Genomic DNA, 21,775 nt, shown 5'->3' with positions numbered 1-21,775 from the left:
GGTCTGAAGTGTACCGAACTACGCTTTAATTTATTACAAAGTCACATTTATTAGTCTCAGCTCAGCTATCTCAGCGTCATCAATAATACGAACCTGTTGTTCTATATACAATCTACCTTCTGCGCGTCTTTTTTCAAATAATAATTTTTAATAAGTAATAATAGTAGTAATAACGTGTCTCAAATTTTTTCGAAATATTTTTTTAATTTTTTTTTTTTTGCTTTCGCCTCGTTGATATTTTTATAAGTGTGCTGAAAAATCGGTATAAATGTAACTACTAAAGGAGTAATATTTTACCGTAATAATCATCGTACCTTAGAGAAAACTCGGAAGGACTGTAACACCGTTTTATATTATCCTATATTACTATTGCAACGTTATTAAAGTTGGTTCGTTTAGATATATGGTCTTTAATAACCATTCAGAAACATGATTGGCCGAACGATCCATTCTAAATAACTAATACGAAATTATTAACATTTTATTCCTACAATTCGTTCAAGCACCATTGGCTGTTCAGTATATGAGCGATTGAACAAATTGGATTTGATTACGTCTATAATTATTACTTCGTTCTTCGTTTACTATCATTGATAGATACTACTTTGTAAATGTCGATAATGAACTTTGATCGACGCTAGCATGCTAATATTAATTCTTACAACTAGATCACTACCGTCGATACTATCAACGATAAGATTTTTTCGTTAGTCTTGCCGTGTTTCATAGTGTTGGTAGCTACGACACTTGATTCGTACTGATATCTCATTTCCTTAGACTTCTATTTATTTCCTATCATCACGTCATATAATTAACAACTAGTTTTAATTCGAACAATGATTTTTTTTTTTCGTTACATACCAATATATTCAATTGTCTCAGCAACCAACGGTAGAGTCAAAAACAGCATAAAATTTATATAAAGTATTACAGGTCTTCCAGAATTTTTCTAAGTTATAATTATTTTATTATATTTTTTCTAACCAGCAACCGCCATCTCCAGACTTTACTCAGACTGGGATCAAGAGACACAAGGCGGTGTAGTACTTTTTTTTTGATTGGTATCAATCTAAATCTAGTATTTGGACGAAGTGCGAGGATGGGTCGTGCGTGCTTTTGCTTTCTAAATCGAGCGTGCGAATCTCATAAAATCGTTTTACTTCATTTAGCCACAGATAGCTTACTTTCGTATTTTTTCGCCAGTTAATAATTTATCTTCGTTAATTCATTTGATACATGTGTGTACTAGTCTTAAAAAAGGAAAAAAAAAGAGAGAAAGAAAAACAAAAATACGAATGTTGCAATTATGTATACGCGTGTGTTTGTGGTCGTGTATGTATATGTTGTGAAGAATGATTGGAATTTGTAGAGCAGCCCTGAGAAAGAGCGATTGACGCGCGTGGAAATAATGTGTAGGTCAATTAAGGCAATGTTGTCAGTGTGAATCTGATCTGTATGAGAATGAACGTTTCACTGAACATGTGAATTTGGGAATTACTTAGTATTTACTTTTTTTTTTTTTTCTTTACGTTTACTTTTAATCTCAAGTCTTAAGAGTTGTGTGACGCGAATCTGCACATCCGTGCTTCGAATTTGTATACAAATGACAACCTTCAACACTAAATATCGATACTTCTGTAAATAAATAAAAACTGGTCAATGGTAAATAATAGTTTCAGTAGAGTATATATATTTTTTTTATCAATTGTACGCAATGTATACTTACCGTCAGGCAACTCGTATAGTTTTCTAGGAAGAGAGGCAAAATAAGGATGCCTTAATGCTTCTTCAGCTCCTATCCGTTGATCAGGATTTAACTGTAGAAGCGATGATGCCATACTATCAGCTTCGGCAACATCATAAAGTTTAGGAAATGAAAGACCCAATTTTCGTGGAGGATAGAATACCAGTCTATGTGGTTTATATCCTGGCAAGTGCGTAACACCGGGCCAAGTTTCTTCAGTAGGAGTACCCAATACTTTGAATATTTTATCAAGTTGGTCGTACGTACAGCGTACACCCGGGAATGTTGGATCACTAGTCAACATCTCCATAAATATGCAACCTACTCCCCACATGTCAAGCGAGGTAGAATACTCTGTAGAACCCAAAAGTACATCAGGTGGCCTGTACCATAATGTCACAACTTCGTGCGAATACGTATGTGACGGTACAGATTTTGCTCTCGCTAAACCAAAGTCTGCTAATTTCAGTTCCCCTATTTCACTGATTAACAAATTTTGCGGTTTCACATCTCTATGTAATACTCTCCTAAATTAATATACAATGAATTAATTATTAATATCGAGCCTGAAAATCGTGTATTTACGTGTATGTTTTTACCTGCGATGACAATACGCCAATCCTCTTAATAATTGAAATAAAAATAGTTTAACATTTCGAGGATCTAAACCACCATTTTGGCTTCCATACCTCTCCATGTATTGAGATAAATCAGTATGAACATATTCAAAAACAAAGGTAAGAGTCTCGCGCGTATGAATTATATCGTGTAAGGTAACGATATTGCTATGCTTCAATTCTTTAAGAAGGCTTGCCTCGCGAATGGCAGTAAATGGAGCACCTTCTTCCTCTTGTAATCTAATTTCTTTAAGTGCCACCATTTGATTTGTAAGATGACTATAGCCTTTGAACACTGTGGCATATGATCCTTCCCCTAATTGTTCCAATTTTATATAAGCTTCAGATTTACCAAAAGGCGAATCTCCCTGTAAACATAAATACAAATACTTTTCAATATCAAGGTATCAAAGAAACATACAATATATTAAGTACACGATTTTGGCATTACCCCAAATGCTGAAAATCTTTTAGTTCTTCTAGGAGGTGGATCAGGCCCAAGGAAAACCTCTGACTTGGGTCGTGGAGGACGCCGAGGTCGTAAAATCACTCTCGCTTCTTCACGTATATCCTCGTCGAGAAGCTTGGAATCACTAGAAACGGAAAGCTGCCGATGCACTCTCTCATGGTCGCCCACACCTGTCCATTCTATGACATCCAATTTCGTCCTTAAAACTTTCTTTAAAATAACAGCAATAGGAATCCACGTAGAATCACAATTCCCCAATATTTTATCAATATATAAAAATTTTAGTTTATATAATACACATTTATTGAATAATACAACATTATACTAGGTTAATAAAATCATACTACTAATTGCTATTAACTACTAAAGTAACCACAGATATTAAATGCCAGTATAAATAGCTTTAATAAGAATCATTTATATGACATGTTATTTCATCCAATAAAAGAAAGATATTTAACTTATTAATAGGTGCTAATGTGCACTAAGATTTATAGAACTTGATAAAAGGAATTATACTTCATATTATTTATGACTATACTATATATATATATATTATAAAATAAGGTGACATTTTTTATAGTGAATGAATTTTACACTTACCATAACGGCGATCCTTATCTGCAGGTATATTGCCGTTTGGTTCTAAACGGTCTAGGAACTCCTCGGAATAGCCATTATATGGCAGTTGACCCCTGTTTGCAGCATCATCAGCCTCTTCTTTTGATATTGCTAAAATAAAGAAAGCAATAATATTGTTAGACTGTTATATAAATAATTAAAAATGATATTGCTTAGAATTACACATAGCATTATCTTTACTATAAAATTTAATTTGTTCATATAGAAATACCAGCATAATAATTATTCAATTAACATAGATTCTAACGAAAGTACAAGCAATAAGCGATTGATTATTTCATGACATAAAACTAAAATCAATAATAATGAAATAAAGTTTTTCAAGCCTTACAAAAGGTTTAGAATGATATTAATCTCTTTACAATGTATCTTATGTAACGATAGAATACTGTTCTATATAATAAATATAAAACCATTCTTGTCCCTTTATTATATAAACTATTTATTATTATTTAAACTATTTCAAGTACTTGAATATACTTATTTTGCAGAACATTAAACAATGTTAATTATACTTACAAAGTCTTCCAAAGCTGTGGCTAAGCCTTTTTTTCAGCTTTTGTACTCTGCTAAGAGCACCTCCCTTCTTCTCCCGCATTGTCACAGACCCTGTGCATAATAAGCGCAATCTTTAGCAACTGTAAGTCAAAACAAAGATATACAAATTCAGACATTGGCATATTGTAATGTGTATAGTCGCGTAAGTATTTATGTTGCCACGTTCGTATTCCAAGTTGCAACATTCATTATAATGTTCTTTGTTTCCGATCTTTCGACTTTTTTTTATATCGTCTACATTACGTATGAGTAGTACGTTAGCATATGTATGTGTGTATATATATACTGAAATACCGACATAAATATTATGTCACTTCGAATAATGATAAATTTAGCAGAATTTCGACAATTGAAAAGTCAGTTGACGGAAAAAAAATACTTCTTTTACAAATTAAAAATTCTTTATAGTACATTTTCCTATTATCTATCGATAATGTTAATAATTGATTACTTCCGGTATGCTGAAAACAGGAGAATTGTAAGCGACAATGCGAAACATTTGTACAAAACATTTTTAAAATTTTGTTAAAATTAAGAAAATATTTATAGGAAAAGAAATGAGAGAAATTTTTGTAACAAATTTTGTTGTAATTGAGTTCGAAATTTCTGAAAGAAAATGGGCAGAAAATATACTAAAAAATACGAAACGTGGAGGCTTGAAAATATAATTATTGTACATCAAATAGAAAAGGGAAAACTTCAGCTCGTTAAGATAGAAAGATAGTAAAGCAAGTACAAAAGAATCGATTTATCAGTGCCAATGAAATCAAAGTAAACTTATCACTATCGATATATATCACGCAAATTAAATATCGATTGCGTGAGATCGATTTCCATGCCTGAAAATCTGAAAAAAGACCGTTTTTTTGTTATTATTAAAATCTCGCAAACGCTTGAATTTCGTTGCAAAATATTACGAGCGATCAGCATTATGACAATATCTAAGTTTCATTTAAAGTCAAATAAAAAAAACGATGTATATAAATTTTTTAACCTTCACTGTTAAATATTGTGATGAATCTAGAAAAATGGGGTTATTTTAACGATGATGAACAAGTTGGACATCTTACAATTATTAAACATACACTTTAATAGAATATATAAATAAATATATTATAAGAAAATTTATTTATACCTACAAAAAAGAGTTCGAAGACGATAAGATTTTATTACGATATATATAATATATTTACGGTATAAATAATATATATAATTTTATAATTTTAACGCGATAACGATCGGAAAAATACCGCAAATATTATTAAGAACTATTAAAGAAAAATAATACATCACTGTTTTCTTGGCAAGGTAGACCCTATAGGATATATTGTTGGTTGAATTAAATCGCCAAATACCTTAAAATAAATGCTACAAAAGAACTCAACTTAGAGTAGCTTTCGAAAAGGCATAGAATTAGATACAACTAGGAAATCTAAGAAAATTAATGTGCAATATAAGGTAAAGACTATCAAATCTCTTTCTAAATATATTACCTATTTGTTTATATTAAACAATACTATGATACCTTTTATAATGAATGTCAACTTAATTTTTGATCCAACTAAATCATAAAACCAGAAGATGATCGTTGATTGCATTATCATTTAGTAATAAGATAAAATTTATACTTTCACTATTGCAATGATAGACTCTACATTCTTTTGTTATCACTGGATTTGTTGTACATATTTTTTTATTGTAATTTTTCCTCATAGTTTTATCAAAATGATAAGCGTCAACTTAAATACCGATACGAGTATATGACCAAGAAACTCAGAATAATTCAAACATTATGGCCTATTACATATGTGATGACATCATGCAGTATGCAATGCCAGTGTTCCTCAATCTTATGTTTAATGATGGCAGGGACGTGTAACATATTTGTCTTGGATAAAGCGCAATATATAACAATATTATCAATGAATACTTCTTGCAGAAAGAAGAATATAAAAGTCTCTCTTATTTATACAGATAATGATATTTTTCTTTCTGTTAAATAAAGTGTAGATTATATCGTGTAGCAGTACGTTCGTTTAAACAATGAAATAGTAGAGTAGAAGAGTTTATAATTGCTTGTACAAATGCAAATGACATTCTTCCTTAATTTATGTACCATATAAAGATATATGCTCAATTAGAAAAGATAATAGTAGCAGTTGTTCACTGTATTGACAAAGTTATCCTATTGAACAAAATACGTGTGTAATTGAATTTAAAAAGCAATATATAACATCAATATCGCAATCAATTAGATTATGATATTGCAATAATCATACGTTAATGCATAATTGAAGAAAAGAATAAAGTTAATACAAATGTCTGAATTTGATTATTCGAATTATTGATAATTTGATTTCTAAATAAGCGTGGTACAAGCTTTTTCAAATATCCATCTATGATTTGCATTTAAAAGCAAGTATCTTGTGCTTTAATAAATATTCTAATTCCATTATTGAGAAACAATGAATACCGAAAAATTTGAAAAATATATGTCCTTGGTTATGCATATCTGATGTATAACACACATAAATGAACAATGTACATATGTGGATAAACACACATGTGTTGTTTCTACAGGTCAGTGAACCAAAGAAAGTTTAGTTATACGTGTGAAATAACGATAGATAAATTACGTTGATAATTTTTAGAGTGGCTACTGACTCCACATCTCGTTTCACGGTGTTCCGCATGTTTCCCTGTACACAAAAGCACTTTTCTCCATTCACGCATCTGTCGCGTTCTACGAATGACGTTTTCGCGGCAACGAAAGGCACTACAATATCCGTAGCACTAGAGGTGACGATGAACAGCTCGAATGCAATCTCACATCTGATAAACTCGTCTACGCGACCGAAGTTCGATAAAAAGGTTCGCCAAGAATGTACATGATCCGTTTCTCTCTTTGAAATACATACTGCTGGTCCCCCACCCCTCTGATTTGTAAACGACATACTCTCCTTGCCTCCTTCTTTACCGCACTCTCTTGGCCTGTCACTTGGTCCCTCTTTGTCGGGCTAACGTCCACCCCCACAATCGCGCAACTTTTGACACTCTGTCCAACCTACTTGATATCGTGTTTTACCAAGTTCACATGTGCAAAAGCGGAAGGACGAGAATCCGTAGGTAAACCCGGATAGAATTGTAAAAACGTAAAGCGGTATAATAGGGAGAGCGTCGAGGAGAAGTCTTAAGGCTGCGGAAAAATGGAAAAGGAGGGGGAAGAACCGGGGAATTACTTGTGCGATAGTTAGATCTCGCAGGCGTCAACTTACCCTCTTTGCTCTTGGAGGCGGTCGAGCCCTTGTCTTGACAGTACATGATTACTCATTCGCTCGAACGCACGAAACACATCACATATGGGCGGTGACGCACTGTGTGTGTGTGTATATGTGAGAAGCTACGTTTCGTGGTGTTCCTCTCGGGCAGGTCAGGTCCGGCGAGCACCTCCTTCACCTTTCTCGTATCTCGTACATCGGTGGTAGTGTACGATACTTTCCTAATGAACTGATCGCCATGAAAAACACACCACCGTCTCTCTGTTCACTGCTTAAGATCTTGCGCCTTGCGCTCTGGCCGTGGTACGCTTCACCGATATTTCCCCGGTTAAACCTTGCCGAAGGTTTTACACACCCTGACTTGTGCAGGATCGTATGTATCTTTTGCAGCCGGGATTTCTCTGTCGCGACTTCCTGGATATATGGCGGGTGCTCGCGCACGCCACCACTACCTCGAACAACTCATCCGCGAGAACAAACTTCTCCCACGAAGTTCTCTATTCCCACAGCCCCACTGCCTCGCGCCACAGACAAAAGTCTGAAACTGGCCGATCCACGTTAACCTAGGTGTATATACTTTACAACTAGAACGATAACTCGACGGTATTTTCCTACACACGCGCTCACCGCCATCTCGTTCGATCGAAATTCTATTACATTTACTATTCTTGCTTTACTCTCTTAATTAGCAATAATTGACACGGAATGTTTGTTCATATTTATCTCACAAGATAAATCGTATTGCTAGTTACACATTATAAAACAGTAGATACATAAATTATTTCATAAATTTAAAACTTTTATTCGGATATTCTATGAATTAATATTATATCATTACGTGATTAATTTAAAATTCTCTTTTTATCGTTCTAAAGTACATTTGAGCAAATTTATAATTCGGTATTACCTTCTATATATTATATAATTACGGATAAGGGACACTATCAAGTTGTGCAACTTGCATTATTACCTGATTCGTTTGCTTCTCTGTAAACTCGCATGTATACATATAAAAAAGAATTTGTCACTTTTCCATATTTAAGTCAGTTAGTTATTATAGTTGTTAACTATATCCGCTAGGGAATTGAGAATATTAACTGAAGTAAAAATCAAGATAGTTTCAATGAAACAGCAACATTGAAATATAACGTGAATACGTTTTAAAATCAAAATTTGCGCCTTTATATCCGTAGTGACATCGGTACATGTGATTTATTTTTTTTTTTTCTCGAATATAGTTCCAGTTTCATTCGTAGCTTCGTACGTAGCACATGCGTATTGCGCATGCGTTTGCAGTGCTTTGAGACGTTGCGTGTTAGTGCGTACTTTCGCGCTGTTAGTCGGCAAAAAGGAAAAGCTTGAAACGAGTTTGAAGATATTTTGATATTTAAGAATATTTCTCATCGTGATTCAACATTGAACGATGGCAAGTACAGCCGAGTCAAATTATCGGCTGACCGACGATGTTATACCTCTTCTTTATTCAATTAATTTGGATCTAGATATGAGTGATTTTGTCTTCAAAGGCATAGTGAACATAGATGTTATAGTAAGCTCAATTTACGTCACTTATTGGAATTTTAATTGTTTACGCAAGTCCTTGTTAATTTGTCATTCGAATGACGGGACAGGAAATGTTGACCATATGGTAAACATAACCACAAAATTCGTATCCTATATATATGGGATGAATTCCTATTAGGGGTGTGTCGGATATTCGGCATTTTCGGTTTAAGTCGCTCCGAGGAATTTTTTCGGCTTCATTTCGAGTATCGAATGTTTGCAGGAGTCGGATACCTGAAGATGGCGTTAAGTTGGGTCGCGTCATCGAAAATTTGTAACATTAGGGTACTCAAATCCTTACTCTTCTGGGGCAGTTATCATGTACACGAAGAATTTATGAACCTTTAAGATTTGCATATGTTTTTGTACGATAATGTGAGCAAAAATTCTCCTGAAAAATCATTAAAAACCATTGTATGTATGTTCTATGACTTTCCTATGTGCACGATAACTGTTCGACTTTAGTAAGAATTCAAGTACTCGAATGTTACATATTTTCGTAACTCAACTCTACCTGTTTATCAAATACCTGGAAATCTCAGGTATCTGATTCCTATGTAATCTTAAACGATGGTAAATTTAAAGGCATTTTTATTATCTTGTTTTCTCTGTACTCAAAATTGTAAAAATGCGTACGATCGTTAAGAGTAGAATGTGATAAGATAACTGAAACATTTCATTTCATTTTTGTAGCAAAAAATCTATGAAATGTCACATTCTTTTTATTTTGCATTTTATGCATTTCTTTTTTTAATGTTTACAGGTGTCAAAAGAGATAAATGTTATAACATTAAATGCATTGGACCTTGATATAAGCCACGCATTTTACAATGATGATAAAGGAAAACGTCATGAAGTAAAACAGATTAAATATTCTCAGGCTGATGAAACAGTCACCTTCGAGTTTAAGAAACCTTTCGCTCCAGTATCTAAAGGATGCTTACAGATCGAGTTTGAGGGAAAAATTAACAATAACATGAGAGGCTTGTATAGGAGCAAATACTTTAAGTACTACAATTTCTACAGAATCAAAATAATATGAGCATACATTCCATAAGGAACAAGTACATATCTTTCATTATAAGGATTATGTATTTTAATATTTATCTTAAATATTAAACATTTGGTAAACAGATTTTTGAAAGATTATGTCAACTTGCCTTCCTTGAGATATTTTCTTCATCGACTTATTAAATCTGGTAAGCATTAATGGACTTTTTGAAACTAATACAAATCTTCTATGTATTTACAGATCTAATGGATTGATCGAATTTGCAGCTGTAACTCAATTTCAGCCAACAGATGCTAGACGGTGCTTCCCATGCTGGGATGATCCAGCAGTCAAATCCAGATTTGTTATCTCCGTAAATGTACCTATAGGTTTAACTGTTCTTTCCAATGTGGTAAGTAATATCTAGTACATGCTGTTTTATTTTATTTCTTTTTGTTTTCTTTTTATACGCATTGAACGTTAGGCCGATGAACTAGGTATAAGATTTTCGAGAAATATTCGTTCACTTATTGCAGACTCCCGAATTCACGGATGAAACCAGCGGGACCAAGAGGGTAAAGTTCCGTCAAACGCCACTCATGTCAACGTATTTATTAGCAATAGTGGTTGGTAAATTCGAATATATAGAAGATAAATTGGACAATGGTAGTTGCGTACGTGTATACACTCGAGAATCGAAGAAAGAGCAAGGACAATTCGCGCTGGAAGTAGCAACGAAAGTATTATCATATTACAATAATTACTTCGATATTTCTTATCAACTTCCAAAGCTCGATCTTGTCGCGATACCCGATTTCTCATCCGGAGCTATGGAAAATTGGGGTCTAATTACGTATCGTGAAACGTGCCTGCTGGTAGATCCAAAAAACACGTCCACCGCGCGAAAGCAGCTGATCGCTTTAGTGATAGCGCACGAATTGGCGCACCAGTGGTTTGGAAACCTCGTGACCATGGAATGGTGGACGCATTTATGGTTAAATGAGGGTTATGCATCATTTGCGGAATACTTATGCATCGGTGATCTATTTCCCAATTACGACGTTTGGTCGCAATTCATAACGGACACGCACATCAGAGCATTAGAGCTGGACGCTTTGAAAAACAGTCATCCGATCGAGGTACCGGTATGTCATCCTGCCGAAATCGATGAGATTTTCGACGACATCTCGTACAGCAAAGCAGCATCTGTTATTCGGATGATGCACTCTTATATCGGGGCCGATGCTTTTCGAGTTGGTATATCGTATTACTTGAGAAAGTATCGTTACCGTAATGCCAATACGGACGATTTTTGGGTCGCCATGGAGTGCAACACCGATAAGCAATTACGTCACGTGATGTCTGCTTGGGTGAAGCAGCAAGGATTCCCTATTGTCAAAGTGGAACATCGTCAGGAAGGGAACGATAGAGTTTTATCGTTATCGCAAGAGAAATTTCTAGCCGATGGTAGCGTGGATCCTCATAACACCATGTGGGTTATACCAATTAGCATAATTACGTCCTCGGATCCAAAGAAAAGTATAGTTGAGACCGTGCTGAGCGAGAAGACGCAAGAGATTCGAGTGAAGAACGTTGCGGAGAACGACTGGGTAAAGTTGAATCCTGGATTGGTGGGATTCTACAGGACGCACTACTGTACAGAAGCACTCGCTCTATTGTTCCCTGCGGTGAAGGATCACACGTTACCGCCTTTAGATAGGTTGGGTTTGTTGGACGACATGTTCGCAATGGTGAAAGCCGGTTACACTTCTACCGTGGAAATACTTAAATTCATGCAAGCCTTTCGATCCGAAGAAAATTTCACTGTATGGTCTAGCATAGTGAACAGCCTAAAGAAGATCGGGGTGCTTATTTCTCACTTGGATTATGAGGATTCGTTCCAAGCGTACGGACGCCACTTGATGCGCGACATTACCGACAAATTGAGCTGGGACTCGAAATCCGACGAGAGCCACTTGGACACTTTGCTCCGGCCTCTTATCCTAGGTCGTATGGCAGCGTTGAACGTCGAGGATATTATACAAGAGGCGCAGAAGAGATTCGAATTGCACGTGACCGGTAAAACACCTCTGGACGCTGATATGCGTAGCCCTGTCTACCGAGCTGTGCTTTCGGTCGGCGATGCCGAGACTTACGAGACCATGATTAGCCTATATCGAAAGACCGACTTCAACGAGGAGAAGGACAGAATACTGAGCGCCCTGGGCATGATAAAAGACGAGGCCTTAATAGCGAAAGTTCTGAAATTTGCGATGAGCTTTGAAGTGAAAGCTCAGGATACCGCGTTCGCCATCATGTCCGTGGCGAAGACGTACAAAGGCCGGCAGATGGCCTGGGAGTGTTTCAAGCAGAATTGGAGAAGATTGCTGGACTGTTACGGTGGCGGTTCGTTGATCTCCAGACTGGTGAAATGCATCACGGAGAATTTCGTGACCGAGGAGCACGCCCAGGACGTCGAGCAGTTCTTCAAGGAACACCCGACGCCGGGAACCGACAGGACGGTTCTGCAGAGCATCGAATCCATCAGATTAAACGCTGCATGGCTCGCCAGGGACAAAGATTCTATGAGAGAATATCTGACCAGCCAGGTCTGGCAATAACACTCGGGTTCACCTGTTGCCTCGAGTTCCCGTCTCTATCTTGTTGTAATTTCTCACACGGATAGGAAATCGAAAGGACGATAACCACATGTCATTCGGCGAGCGTATTAAAAACCAAGGATAATTGCTTCGAGTCAGTTTAGAGGGAAAGAGAAGACACAGAGGGTCTCTTGTAACACACGACATCGTAGGATTTGCATTTATATACACAGACGCGCGCGCATGTACGCTCGTATACACATAGATGATCAGTTTGCTTGAAGGGAACGCGATCGCGCGTACAGTTGTTCGTTGTATTCGTTGCATCGGCTGGCAAGCTTGCTTGCAAACGTTCCCGAGGAAATTCGCGAAGGGTAACAGGACCACTGCCTACACAGCATCCGCGACGATGGCATTTACAGATAGATCTTACACCTTTTCTTTAATCTATCCACCATCTCGGCGGGCGAGTCGTCTCTCCGAGCAAACACGACGTTTCAAATTCGCGCACTAATTTGTACCACGTTCATACCCTGAGACGAGAGAGAAGAAGAAGAAGATGAAGAAAAAGGAAAGACCGCGTAGCGTGTAACTACAGAAACCCATTTATGTCACATAACTATAACCGAGAAAATTGAAATAAATACTTGTACGCTTGTGTCAGTAAATTGCGAGAGCAGCGTGTCATCCGCGCGGATGATAGCAACACCTACGTCGGAAAATCCATGAATCGATCCCGCTGGGTCCTGGTCCGGGTTCCTGGAGAGATGTACCCTCTGTCCCGTGGTTGATCTCGGGCCCGAGGGCCTCGTGTGCGAGCAGAAACGATATCGGTCACTTAACACGTTAAATGCCACGCGAATTTTACAAGAATTATAAACGATGAATTTCTTATTATGAAATATTAGATATTATTCTATATTCGATAGATAACTTACAGTATATAACCATGTTTGACACGTTAACACATATATTCGCTTTTTTAATTCGCATTTGGTAGCAGATATTCAGAAAGTTGACTTTTTTTTTTTGCTAACCATTTGTTAAGGGAATACGCAAGACTTTGTTACCCTGGTAACTTAACAAGTCTATTTTCAGTTCCTTAAATCGTCGATTGAGTGGAAGAAACCTGAAAACGAATCTCATCTCAATGTGTTAACTGCAACGGGGATGACCGGTGACCTCGGTGTTCCTAGCGTGCGATTAACACCAGGTTTACGGTCGTTTTTTGTATAATTATTTCTATGGACACCCATCAGATTTAAGGGTAAAGGAAACCACGTATTTTCGTTAAAAAACAAAGATGGGTTTTATTTGAAAATAATCGCAATATTAACAGACTTAATATAAGTTAATTAAATCTGTTAATATCGAATAATTGGAGCAACCGATCCGTAAAATTCACGGGTCCCGTAAACCTAGTGTTAAATTGCAAGTATCGTCATTCGTTTAAATTATATATATATTTCTATGAATCTGGGCCGGTGACCGGTGATCCCCGCGGTGTTGTAACCAAGAGGATTGCCGGTCACCGGTGACCCCCATGGCAGGGAACGTGTTAAGGTGGTCAGAGAGGCTCGCAAGGTGACGCGGTTGCGCGCGGAGTCGCGCTCCTTATCCCCGGCATAATTTCCCATTATGAAATATTAGATATTATTCTATATTCGATAGATAAGTTACAGTATATAACCATGTTTGACACGTTAACACATTGCGTACGGCGCTCCTAGGGCCCGCGCATTTTTGGACTCTCTAGAAACACTTTATATCACGCATATATTCACTTTTTTAATTCATTTCTTTTTTCCTAACCATTTGTTAAGGAGATACGCAAGAATTCGTTACTCTGGTAGCTTAACAAGTCTATTTTTAGTTCCTTAAATCGTCGATTGAGTGGAAAAAACCTGAAAACGAATCTCGTCTGAACGTGTTAACTGCGTCGGGGGTGACCGTGATCCCGGTGTTCCTAGAGTGCGATTAAATTACAAGTATCGTCGTTCGTTTAAATTATATATATATATTTCTATGAATCTGGGCCGGTGGTCTCCATCGGTGTAACCAAGTGCAGTGCCGGTCACGGGTGACCCCCATGGCAGGGAACATGTTAAGGTGGTCAGAGAGGCTCGCAAGGTGACGCGGTTGCGCGCGGAGTCGCGCTCCTTATCCCCGGCATCGATCAGCTCGTTGAGCCCGCGTAGGAGGGTGCGCTGCCGCCGTGACTCAGCCTCCACTTTCGTTTATTAGCGCGTGCACGCGCGTATCCAGCTCGAGTCCTCGGCCACCCTCTCCCCTTCCTGCTTTCTCTCCATTTCTCCTTGCGCGTAGGAAATAACAGGCGAGGCTGCGGCGGAGAGTGGCCGAAGGGACGAGAGAGCAGCCGGCTCCGGACCGAATCAGTTCCCGTGGGTATTCCGTGGTCTCGAGGTTCCCAGGAACGCGCACGCGACCCGGGACAGGGGACACACGATCAATACGGGAACTTGGCGAACTCCTACAACGATACATCGTGCGACCACCACCGGCCTGGCCTCTCCTCTCTCTCTCTTTGTCGCGACCACCACTGCGAGAACCTCCCGCTCGCACGTGTGCGCGGATTATTACGTACACGTGTGCCCATTTAAGCCCACCCCGCGCGTGTTCCGCGGGACGCTCGCGGATTTATCGCTTTCAGCGGTGCAGCGACCGGGGAAACGACCTAACGAGAAGAAACCATGGACGAGGGGGGCTCGATTGCCGGGAACGGTCTCCCTTTTTCGCGGTAATGTCCACGGGATACCTTATCCGCCGAGCGAGTAGGACGCCGCGCGTTTTAGCCCGAGCAAAGAGGATTGGATCATCTTATGACTCGTAATGGCCACCATCTGCGCCCGGGAACGGGTGCACCGGCTATTCGCCAGCCGTTTTATCGATGATTAAGACCTCGTACGGCGATACCCGGCTTGTAATTCGGAAGGGACGCAGGAAGATCGGACGGAATGCTTGGCAAACGAGTTTTTTTTTCCCGAATCATTACCAATAATACACACGGCTAAGGGTTTCTAGGTTCCAGGTGTTTTATCCAAGGCTTTATCATTCGCTTCGGAGATTCGCTGTTCGCGAAAAGAGGAAGAAGCGTAATTACGTTGCAAGCGTTACTTCTACGATTTATCTCGGAGAGTCGAGATCAATTTTTTACCTTAGGCTTCCTTCTTTTTCTTTATCCTAATAGGCGTTCTCTTCGGACGGATTTTCTTCTGGATTCGTAAAAATACGACGGTGATTGTTCGATGGTAAAAGAGCAGACAGCAGAAGGCAGAAGTAATCGTATGGACACAGTTTGCATTTTATTTCGCACGAGACGAGCGAGTGTAACAGGCTCGCGCATCAAGTATACTTACACTTTACAGCCTTTCAGTCTTCGCGAATATACAATAGTTACGGTGAAATCTCTAAATTATAATATGAAAAGCAATAACAATGATAATAATCGTGTAATAATAATATAATATATAATAATAATATAGAACCGGCCATTGCGGACGGCGTAATAATAATAATCATCATCGTAATACAAATAATCCGCTTTATTATCTACAAGGGGGAGTTGAAATAATACAGGCCCTGATCAACGTGACGATAAACATTTCTCTTCCACGCGAAAACTACGAAAGAAAAGGAGAGGCGATCCATTCACGACCGGTTGCGGACGAGGGTGTGCTTACACGATTATAGAACGCAGGTGTGATCGATTCGATTTCGATCTTCGTCGATCCTTAAATACGTTCGTTCCTCCGGAACGAGGGGTTCGTTCGTAAGGGTTGGCGGAGGACAGACAGGGGGTTGGAGAAGAAAAGGAAAAAGAATATTTCTTCGAAAGAAGACGAATTCGTCTTCGAATCGGATTTAAAGTAACCAACGGATCCGATTTGTCATCGGAATCTCTCGTCGAACGAATTTCGCAACGTTTAACGCGACACGCACACCTGAACAAAATCCAGACGTCGTCGGGTCGAAGAAAGACCCATAAAAGTTTTCAACTAGCAATAATCGCACCTCGGTAGAACCTGATCAGTTACGATATCGCAAAGCTAGGGTCGAAGAAAGACCTGAATTTAACCCTGATGACGGTGTCGCAGTCGCTCTCGGTGATGGAACAACGAGAGGATGGTGGATAGAAAAGGAAGTACGCGATGGTCGTGGGGATTCGGAGAGATTAGAAGAAGAAGAGAAGATTGGATGAGAGAGGAGAGTGTCGTGGAGGGAGGAGAAAAAGAAGCGAATCGATTAAAAAGAAGAGAAGAGAGGTCGTGCGAGGAATGCGATAAGTTTTATGTACAAGTATTTACATCTTTCCCCGAAGAAAGAAGTTAGACCGGCCGTGGTAAGGCCCGCTTCGTCGTCCTTCGTTTTCACGTCTTCTACCCTTCCGCGTGCGTCGAGACGCATCCTAGGACGCGTCCTTTCTGCAAGGTGCTCGCGATTTCCTTGGAAAAGTCCTCGTGGTTCGAACACCGCGGGGATCTTTTGTCCTTCGAATCTTAGGGAAATCTCAGCGAAATCCTCTCGGTGAATCTTCTTCACGACGTGAATCTTCGCATCGAGGAGGAATTATGCGAGACACGGTTGCGACGGAGCTGCGGGAGAACTCGGCGAGTTCTCTGGATTGCGACTACTCTGCCCGAAAAAGACTCGACGTGGTTCTGGACCGTGGAAACACGACGGAGGTGAAGTAGTCAGGCCACGAGGAGAAGAAGCTCGCAGCGACCTGGACCTCACTGGAGCTCGCTGCTAGCTGACACAGGTCACCGTTCCGCGAGCATCCCGGTGCCCGTGGTCGTCGCCGAGGACGCGGTGGTGGTGGTGGTCGGCACGCTGGTCGCAGCGTTCAACAACGGTTGCAACGGCTGCCTTTGCACGGTCTTCGCCACCGCGGAGGACTCGTGGTGCACGTTCGTCTCCTCCAGCGTTGTCTGCAGGTCGCAGATGTACTCGATCACCCTCTGGATAACCTCGAGCTTCGACAGCTTCCTCTTCCTCGGCATATCCGGCACCAAAGACCTGAGCTTGGTCAGGTAAGCGGCTACTTCTTCTGCTTCCAGGTCACGGCGGGTTCCGTTGATCCCGAGGCTGTTGTGCAGGACACCTCGACTCGGCGGCACTCTGCCGCCCACCGGGCTCACCACCATCGCCTTCATGTCGTGCGCGTGTGTACGCGTTTTCCTCTCTGGTCGATTCTTCCCCGACGCCGACGACGCGCGCGCGAGTGTTTGTCCCTGCTGATGACGGACCGTGCACAACACTGTGGCCCGAGGAAACAGATGTGGGTCGTCCGATTAATTCCGTCGGACACACCTCCGAAGAGTACGGGACTATCACACGCACCCCGTGTGTCTATCGATCGATCGATCAGGCCGATCGATCGATCGAGCCAACCCGCAACGGTGAGCGCGCACGAGATTAACGGCAGACGCTCGTTACGTTCTCGTTCGGTACGTATATCTCGTTCCTATGTGTCTCTCCTTCTTCACTTTGTACGTATACCGTTTCTCTTCTAGCTTTGCCAACGCTTTTATACACGCCTTACACGTCACACACAGTTTTTAAGCTACGAGGGATCGCTTGGTATCACGAGCTGGACTACACACTCGCGTGGAACATCGTCTACGAGACGAGAGAGAGAGCTTGTAACTTCTTCTACGACGACTGTATATATATCCGGACGCAACCGGAGTGCGCAAGTAGAGAAACGTGCAGCGTACTCCTCGCAATGCACGCGTCACGCTCGACGGATCGAAGTCAACTGGCCTCCGCCCCTCACCTGCGCGCTTTTATAGCCTTCCCCCCCTAAACCCCTGCCCGCGCTCTGCCCGCGACGCCTCCACTACCCATACGGCGCAATCGCTGCCCGAATAAATAGCGTTGGACTCGAATCGCTCACGAAACGGATTCTTATCTGACCTATTTACACGCGTGCACTTTGGTAAATATTTATGTGCCACGGGTAATTTCTTCTTTCCATTCCGCTCTTTTGTTGCTCGATCGAGAAAGATGCGCCGGGAGGAGCGATACCCGCGATCCGAGATAACGCGATCGAACGATAATCTTCCTTCGCGCTATATTCTCGGTGCACGCGAACTGCACGTCGATTTGTGTAAAAAAAAAATTATTTCACCGGACGTTCGTGTTTGTAATAACGGCCAACGCTAACGTTATTAGAATTAAGAAAATAGCTAGGAGAAACTGCTTCGCAATGCGAAATCTTATAAAATATTACTAGCAGAATTTTCTTTATAAATACGAATTATATTCTACGAAACCTAACCTAAGTACTCTTATACGCGTATATTATTTACTCGCAGTTACGGGAACGGAAAATCGCGGCGAGAAAATAAATCGAAAATGCGGCATCTCGGCGAAAGCTAGAAAACTGGGAAACCATCGATCCCGTTGTTGGAAAGGGACCCTCCCTCCGGTCCGGCCACCCCCTCGTCCACCTGCGTCTTCCATTCACGACCCGGCCAGCCGAGCTGCGAGCGAAAAAGGACGCGAGATAAAGGAGAAAAAGCTAGGTAGAAACGCAACCGTGCGATGTACGCTCGCCGAGTCCCTTTCGAGCGGGTATCACTGATGCATATACGTAACAGAGAAACGCGAAAAGTAGTTTTGCCACTTGAGTAACAGGAACGCCTGTAAGAATTGCAATAGCTATGAGCTAAAGGTGTCTGGATGGTCCGAAGCTTGTTCTCGGGATAGAAAATGCGTTCGACTCGAAGCCGACCGTAGTCGGGGGTGTTTGACGACCATGGGGGACCAGAGGCGTCGGCGGGACAAGCCGGGCGTGGAAGAGAAGGGCGACGCCGCTAAAGCTAAAGCTGCCCACGGCGAGAGGGACACGGGTGGCGGCTGGAGGGGAGGGGGTAGAGGTAGCGCGGCCGCTGTGCGGCGAAGGAGTGGGGGGAGGGGAGTGGTGGGGAGCGCGCTAAGGGTTCGCGGCGGGGAGGGGAGGGGCGACGGCGGGACAGGGGAGTGGTGGGGGGCCGCTAGCTGCGCGCGGCGGCGGGGAGCGGGAGGGGAGGGGGAAGGAGACACGACCATTGTTGAACGTCCGCGGCGCCAGCCACTAGCCATCACGGCTACTACCACCACGCACTCCTCGTCGCACTAACACAACAGCTAATACTACTCACACCAGCGTGCACAACCACCGTGTACTTCGTGCATGCTGCTCATGGCTCGCGGCACCGTGCACCGCCAACCTGTACACCATGATTCCGGCTACGGTTCTCTTCGCGTATGTACGAGTAAGCACGTGTGTATGCATGCATGCCGAGGTGCCCAGCGGCCGAGACTCTTTTGCCTTCTTCGCCTGGCTCGCGCGGTCTTCTTCCGTCGCGACAGCCGGCCGGTTCGTCGACTCGCTCGCTCTACTCGTGACTCTCTGGTTACTCCGGCGTCTCGTTACCGGTCGCCGGGACAAGAACCCACCCGATGTCCGGCGCTACGGACACACGGCCGAGGGAGTCGTCCTTTATTATGCGCTAGGCACCGGCACGTCTCTCTCCCCGGGGACGGCCGGGGAAAATCGCGCTCCCGGAGTTCGGCTGATATTTCTGATTCCCAAGTGGTCCGCGCGGTCTACACGGCCCGTGAAATCGATCGTGTCTCCCGACTGTTTTTAAACTGTTGATTTCTCGGATGGGAAGTTTTTAGACGAGTTTCCTGAGAAATTAATCGTCTTCGAGGATGGGAGAGGAAGTGATATACGTTCGGTGTATATTGGACGATTAAAAATAAGTTGAGAATTAGTTCTGAAAAATTAAAATTGTTCTGCGTGTATTATGACGTTCGTTCTCAAGGGGTTAAATTGCAGATGTAATTACTCGGGAAATGCAGGGAAAAATTCTCGAAAGAAATATTTTTCTTTTTCTACCGATAAGAAAGATAATAGTAATGAAATAATAATATCTAGGAGGAATTGGAGCGATGATACCCATGATGATCCTTCATCGGCAGTTGATAAATTTCTCGTTATGTTTTATGCAGCTTCCGTTCTGAAAAATTAAAAAATTTACACGTATATTATGACGTTCGTTTACAAAGGGTTAAATTTCTATATTTTTTATTAATATTTCGAGAAAAATTAACCCTTCGCGAACGGGAAACGAAGGTAACGATACGTTTGTTGTACACTGAACGATTAAAAAGAACAAATTGAGGGAAATTCGAGGAATTAAAATGTATGGACAACATTAATGACAATGATGAAATTATTTTTCGATATATGCATTCTGAAAAAAGCTTTCATTCTAAAAAATTACAAAACTTCGCGTGTATTATAACATTCGTCACCAAAGGGTTAATGCTCTAGGAAATGTCACTATAGTAATCGTTATTTTGCAAGTTCATTTGGAAAAAATGTAGCTTCTTATGAAAAAGAAAAAGACAGTTATTGGAAACAGACAAATATATGTAATACAGCAATTTTTTAATTAATAAACGTTTCGGTAACGAAGGGTGCTGAAAAAGAAAACACAATGGCAGCTGGAAGGGCTGTCGAACTGCAAACACACTTGCGAAATATGTATCATAGCGAGACGAGATAACTTAGAATTATCTGAATCTACAGTTTTTATTCCCAAGGGGCAGATATATCTAACGTAGACATTTATACAGCATATGGTTCTCTTCGATGTTCCAACCTGGTCGTAGAAAATTTCTGTACTCGAACAGTCGGTGGTGTGTATAATTAAAATTTGCATAATCGACCTTCTACTGAATCGCTAACGATAGTTCACAGGAAGGTCAAAGTCCTGTTAAACGGTCGAAATATCGAAAAGAGTCTAGCAGTCATAAATTGACAGCAAGTGGTCGTTAACGAACTGAATCGAGATTCCGAGTTAATCAACGATGGACAATTTTTCACATTTTACTGCTCGATCGTAGTATAATAGCATCAGAGAATTCTAAGTTTTGGTATTGTCATCGACGGTCTACGATTTTCCTGTCAATCGTCGTTTAACGCGATAATTTACGAGCGTTTTGTACCGTATAGTCAATATAAATTGGTATAGTCGAGAAACTATGGGAAAAACGAGCGAATAAAATTAATAAATGAACATTCATCGGAAGAGTTTGAAATTAACGCTAGAACTACCAAAATGACTATTTTCAGATATTTTATTTTTACAATTTCTGAGAACATACAAACTTCTTTTGACAAAATTTTTGCCTACTTTGATTCGGATCGAAACGCAATTGTTTATAGTTTTTCATTTTCCTCGTACCGCTACGATTATTTTCATTCGTGAAAAATATTTTATATTTATATTTCTAT

General features: G+C 40.7%; 3 protein-coding genes and 1 pseudogene across 5 annotated transcripts; 1 reads left to right on the top strand and 3 right to left on the bottom strand.

Moving 5' to 3' along the window:
* Positions 1–1,543: 1,543 nt before the first annotated feature.
* LOC143220788 (uncharacterized) lies at positions 1,544–7,351 on the bottom strand. Of its 3 annotated transcripts, none has more exons than XM_076446377.1 (7): positions 7,306–7,351; positions 3,992–4,081; positions 3,430–3,562; positions 2,813–3,029; positions 2,344–2,729; positions 1,727–2,271; positions 1,544–1,635 (listed from the first exon to the last, which is right to left on the bottom strand). In XM_076446377.1, the coding sequence occupies exons 1-7, from the start codon at positions 7,349–7,351 to the stop codon at positions 1,544–1,546; spliced, it is 1,509 nt and encodes a 502-aa protein (XP_076302492.1). The 3 variants fall into 3 exon arrangements, with proteins under 3 accessions (XP_076302492.1, XP_076302491.1, XP_076302493.1); XM_076446376.1 differs by lacking the exon at positions 7,306–7,351 and adding an exon at positions 6,667–6,763 and having other exon boundaries at positions 2,813–3,009; positions 3,434–3,562; XM_076446378.1 differs by lacking the exon at positions 7,306–7,351 and having other exon boundaries at positions 2,813–3,036; positions 3,428–3,562; positions 3,992–4,076.
* A 1,380-nt stretch (positions 7,352–8,731) lies between these two features.
* LOC143220786 (puromycin-sensitive aminopeptidase-like) lies at positions 8,732–12,483 on the top strand. Its single transcript, XM_076446375.1, has 4 exons — positions 8,732–8,857; positions 9,635–9,879; positions 10,124–10,274; positions 10,399–12,483. Exons 1-4 carry the CDS (start codon positions 8,732–8,734, stop codon positions 12,481–12,483), a joined length of 2,607 nt encoding a protein of 868 aa, XP_076302490.1.
* Positions 12,484–16,462: 3,979 nt separating this feature from the next.
* On the bottom strand, positions 16,463–16,531 carry LOC143220791 (U4 spliceosomal RNA; annotated as a pseudogene).
* A 712-nt stretch (positions 16,532–17,243) lies between these two features.
* On the bottom strand, positions 17,244–17,636 carry LOC143220790 (DNA-binding protein inhibitor ID-2-A-like). Its single transcript, XM_076446380.1, has one exon. The coding sequence runs from the start codon at positions 17,634–17,636 to the stop codon at positions 17,244–17,246; it is 393 nt and encodes a 130-aa protein (XP_076302495.1).
* Positions 17,637–21,775: the final 4,139 nt, after the last annotated feature.

This window comes from Lasioglossum baleicum, unplaced genomic scaffold, assembly GCF_051020765.1.
Source record: "Lasioglossum baleicum unplaced genomic scaffold, iyLasBale1 scaffold1568, whole genome shotgun sequence".
In the NCBI taxonomy this organism is placed as follows: Eukaryota; Metazoa; Arthropoda; class Insecta; order Hymenoptera; family Halictidae; genus Lasioglossum; species Lasioglossum baleicum.
This window is presented reverse-complemented; position numbering and strand designations above follow the sequence as displayed.

What these genes read in the sequence shown, in the direction of transcription:
- LOC143220790 (XM_076446380.1), bottom strand. Translation starts at nt 17,636, where the DNA reads ATGAAGGCGATGGTGGTGAGCCCGGTGGGCGGCAGAGTGCCGCCGAGT.
- LOC143220788 (XM_076446376.1), bottom strand. Translation starts at nt 6,763, where the DNA reads ATGCGTGAATGGAGAAAAGTGCTTTTGTGTACAGGGAAACATGCGGAA. An exon ending in CCACAGCTTTGGAAGACTTT is followed by an intron (nt 3,563 to 3,991) that starts GTAAGTATAATT and finishes TCTTTATTTTAG; the next exon opens with CAATATCAAAAGAAGAGGCT. An exon ending in AAAGATTTTCAGCATTTGGG is followed by an intron (nt 2,730 to 2,812) that starts GTAATGCCAAAA and finishes TTATGTTTACAG; the next exon opens with GGAGATTCGCCTTTTGGTAA.
- LOC143220786 (XM_076446375.1), top strand. Translation starts at nt 8,732, where the DNA reads ATGGCAAGTACAGCCGAGTCAAATTATCGGCTGACCGACGATGTTATA. An exon ending in TAGTGAACATAGATGTTATA is followed by an intron (nt 8,858 to 9,634) that starts GTAAGCTCAATT and finishes TAATGTTTACAG; the next exon opens with GTGTCAAAAGAGATAAATGT. An exon ending in TATAGGAGCAAATACTTTAA is followed by an intron (nt 9,880 to 10,123) that starts GTACTACAATTT and finishes ATGTATTTACAG; the next exon opens with ATCTAATGGATTGATCGAAT.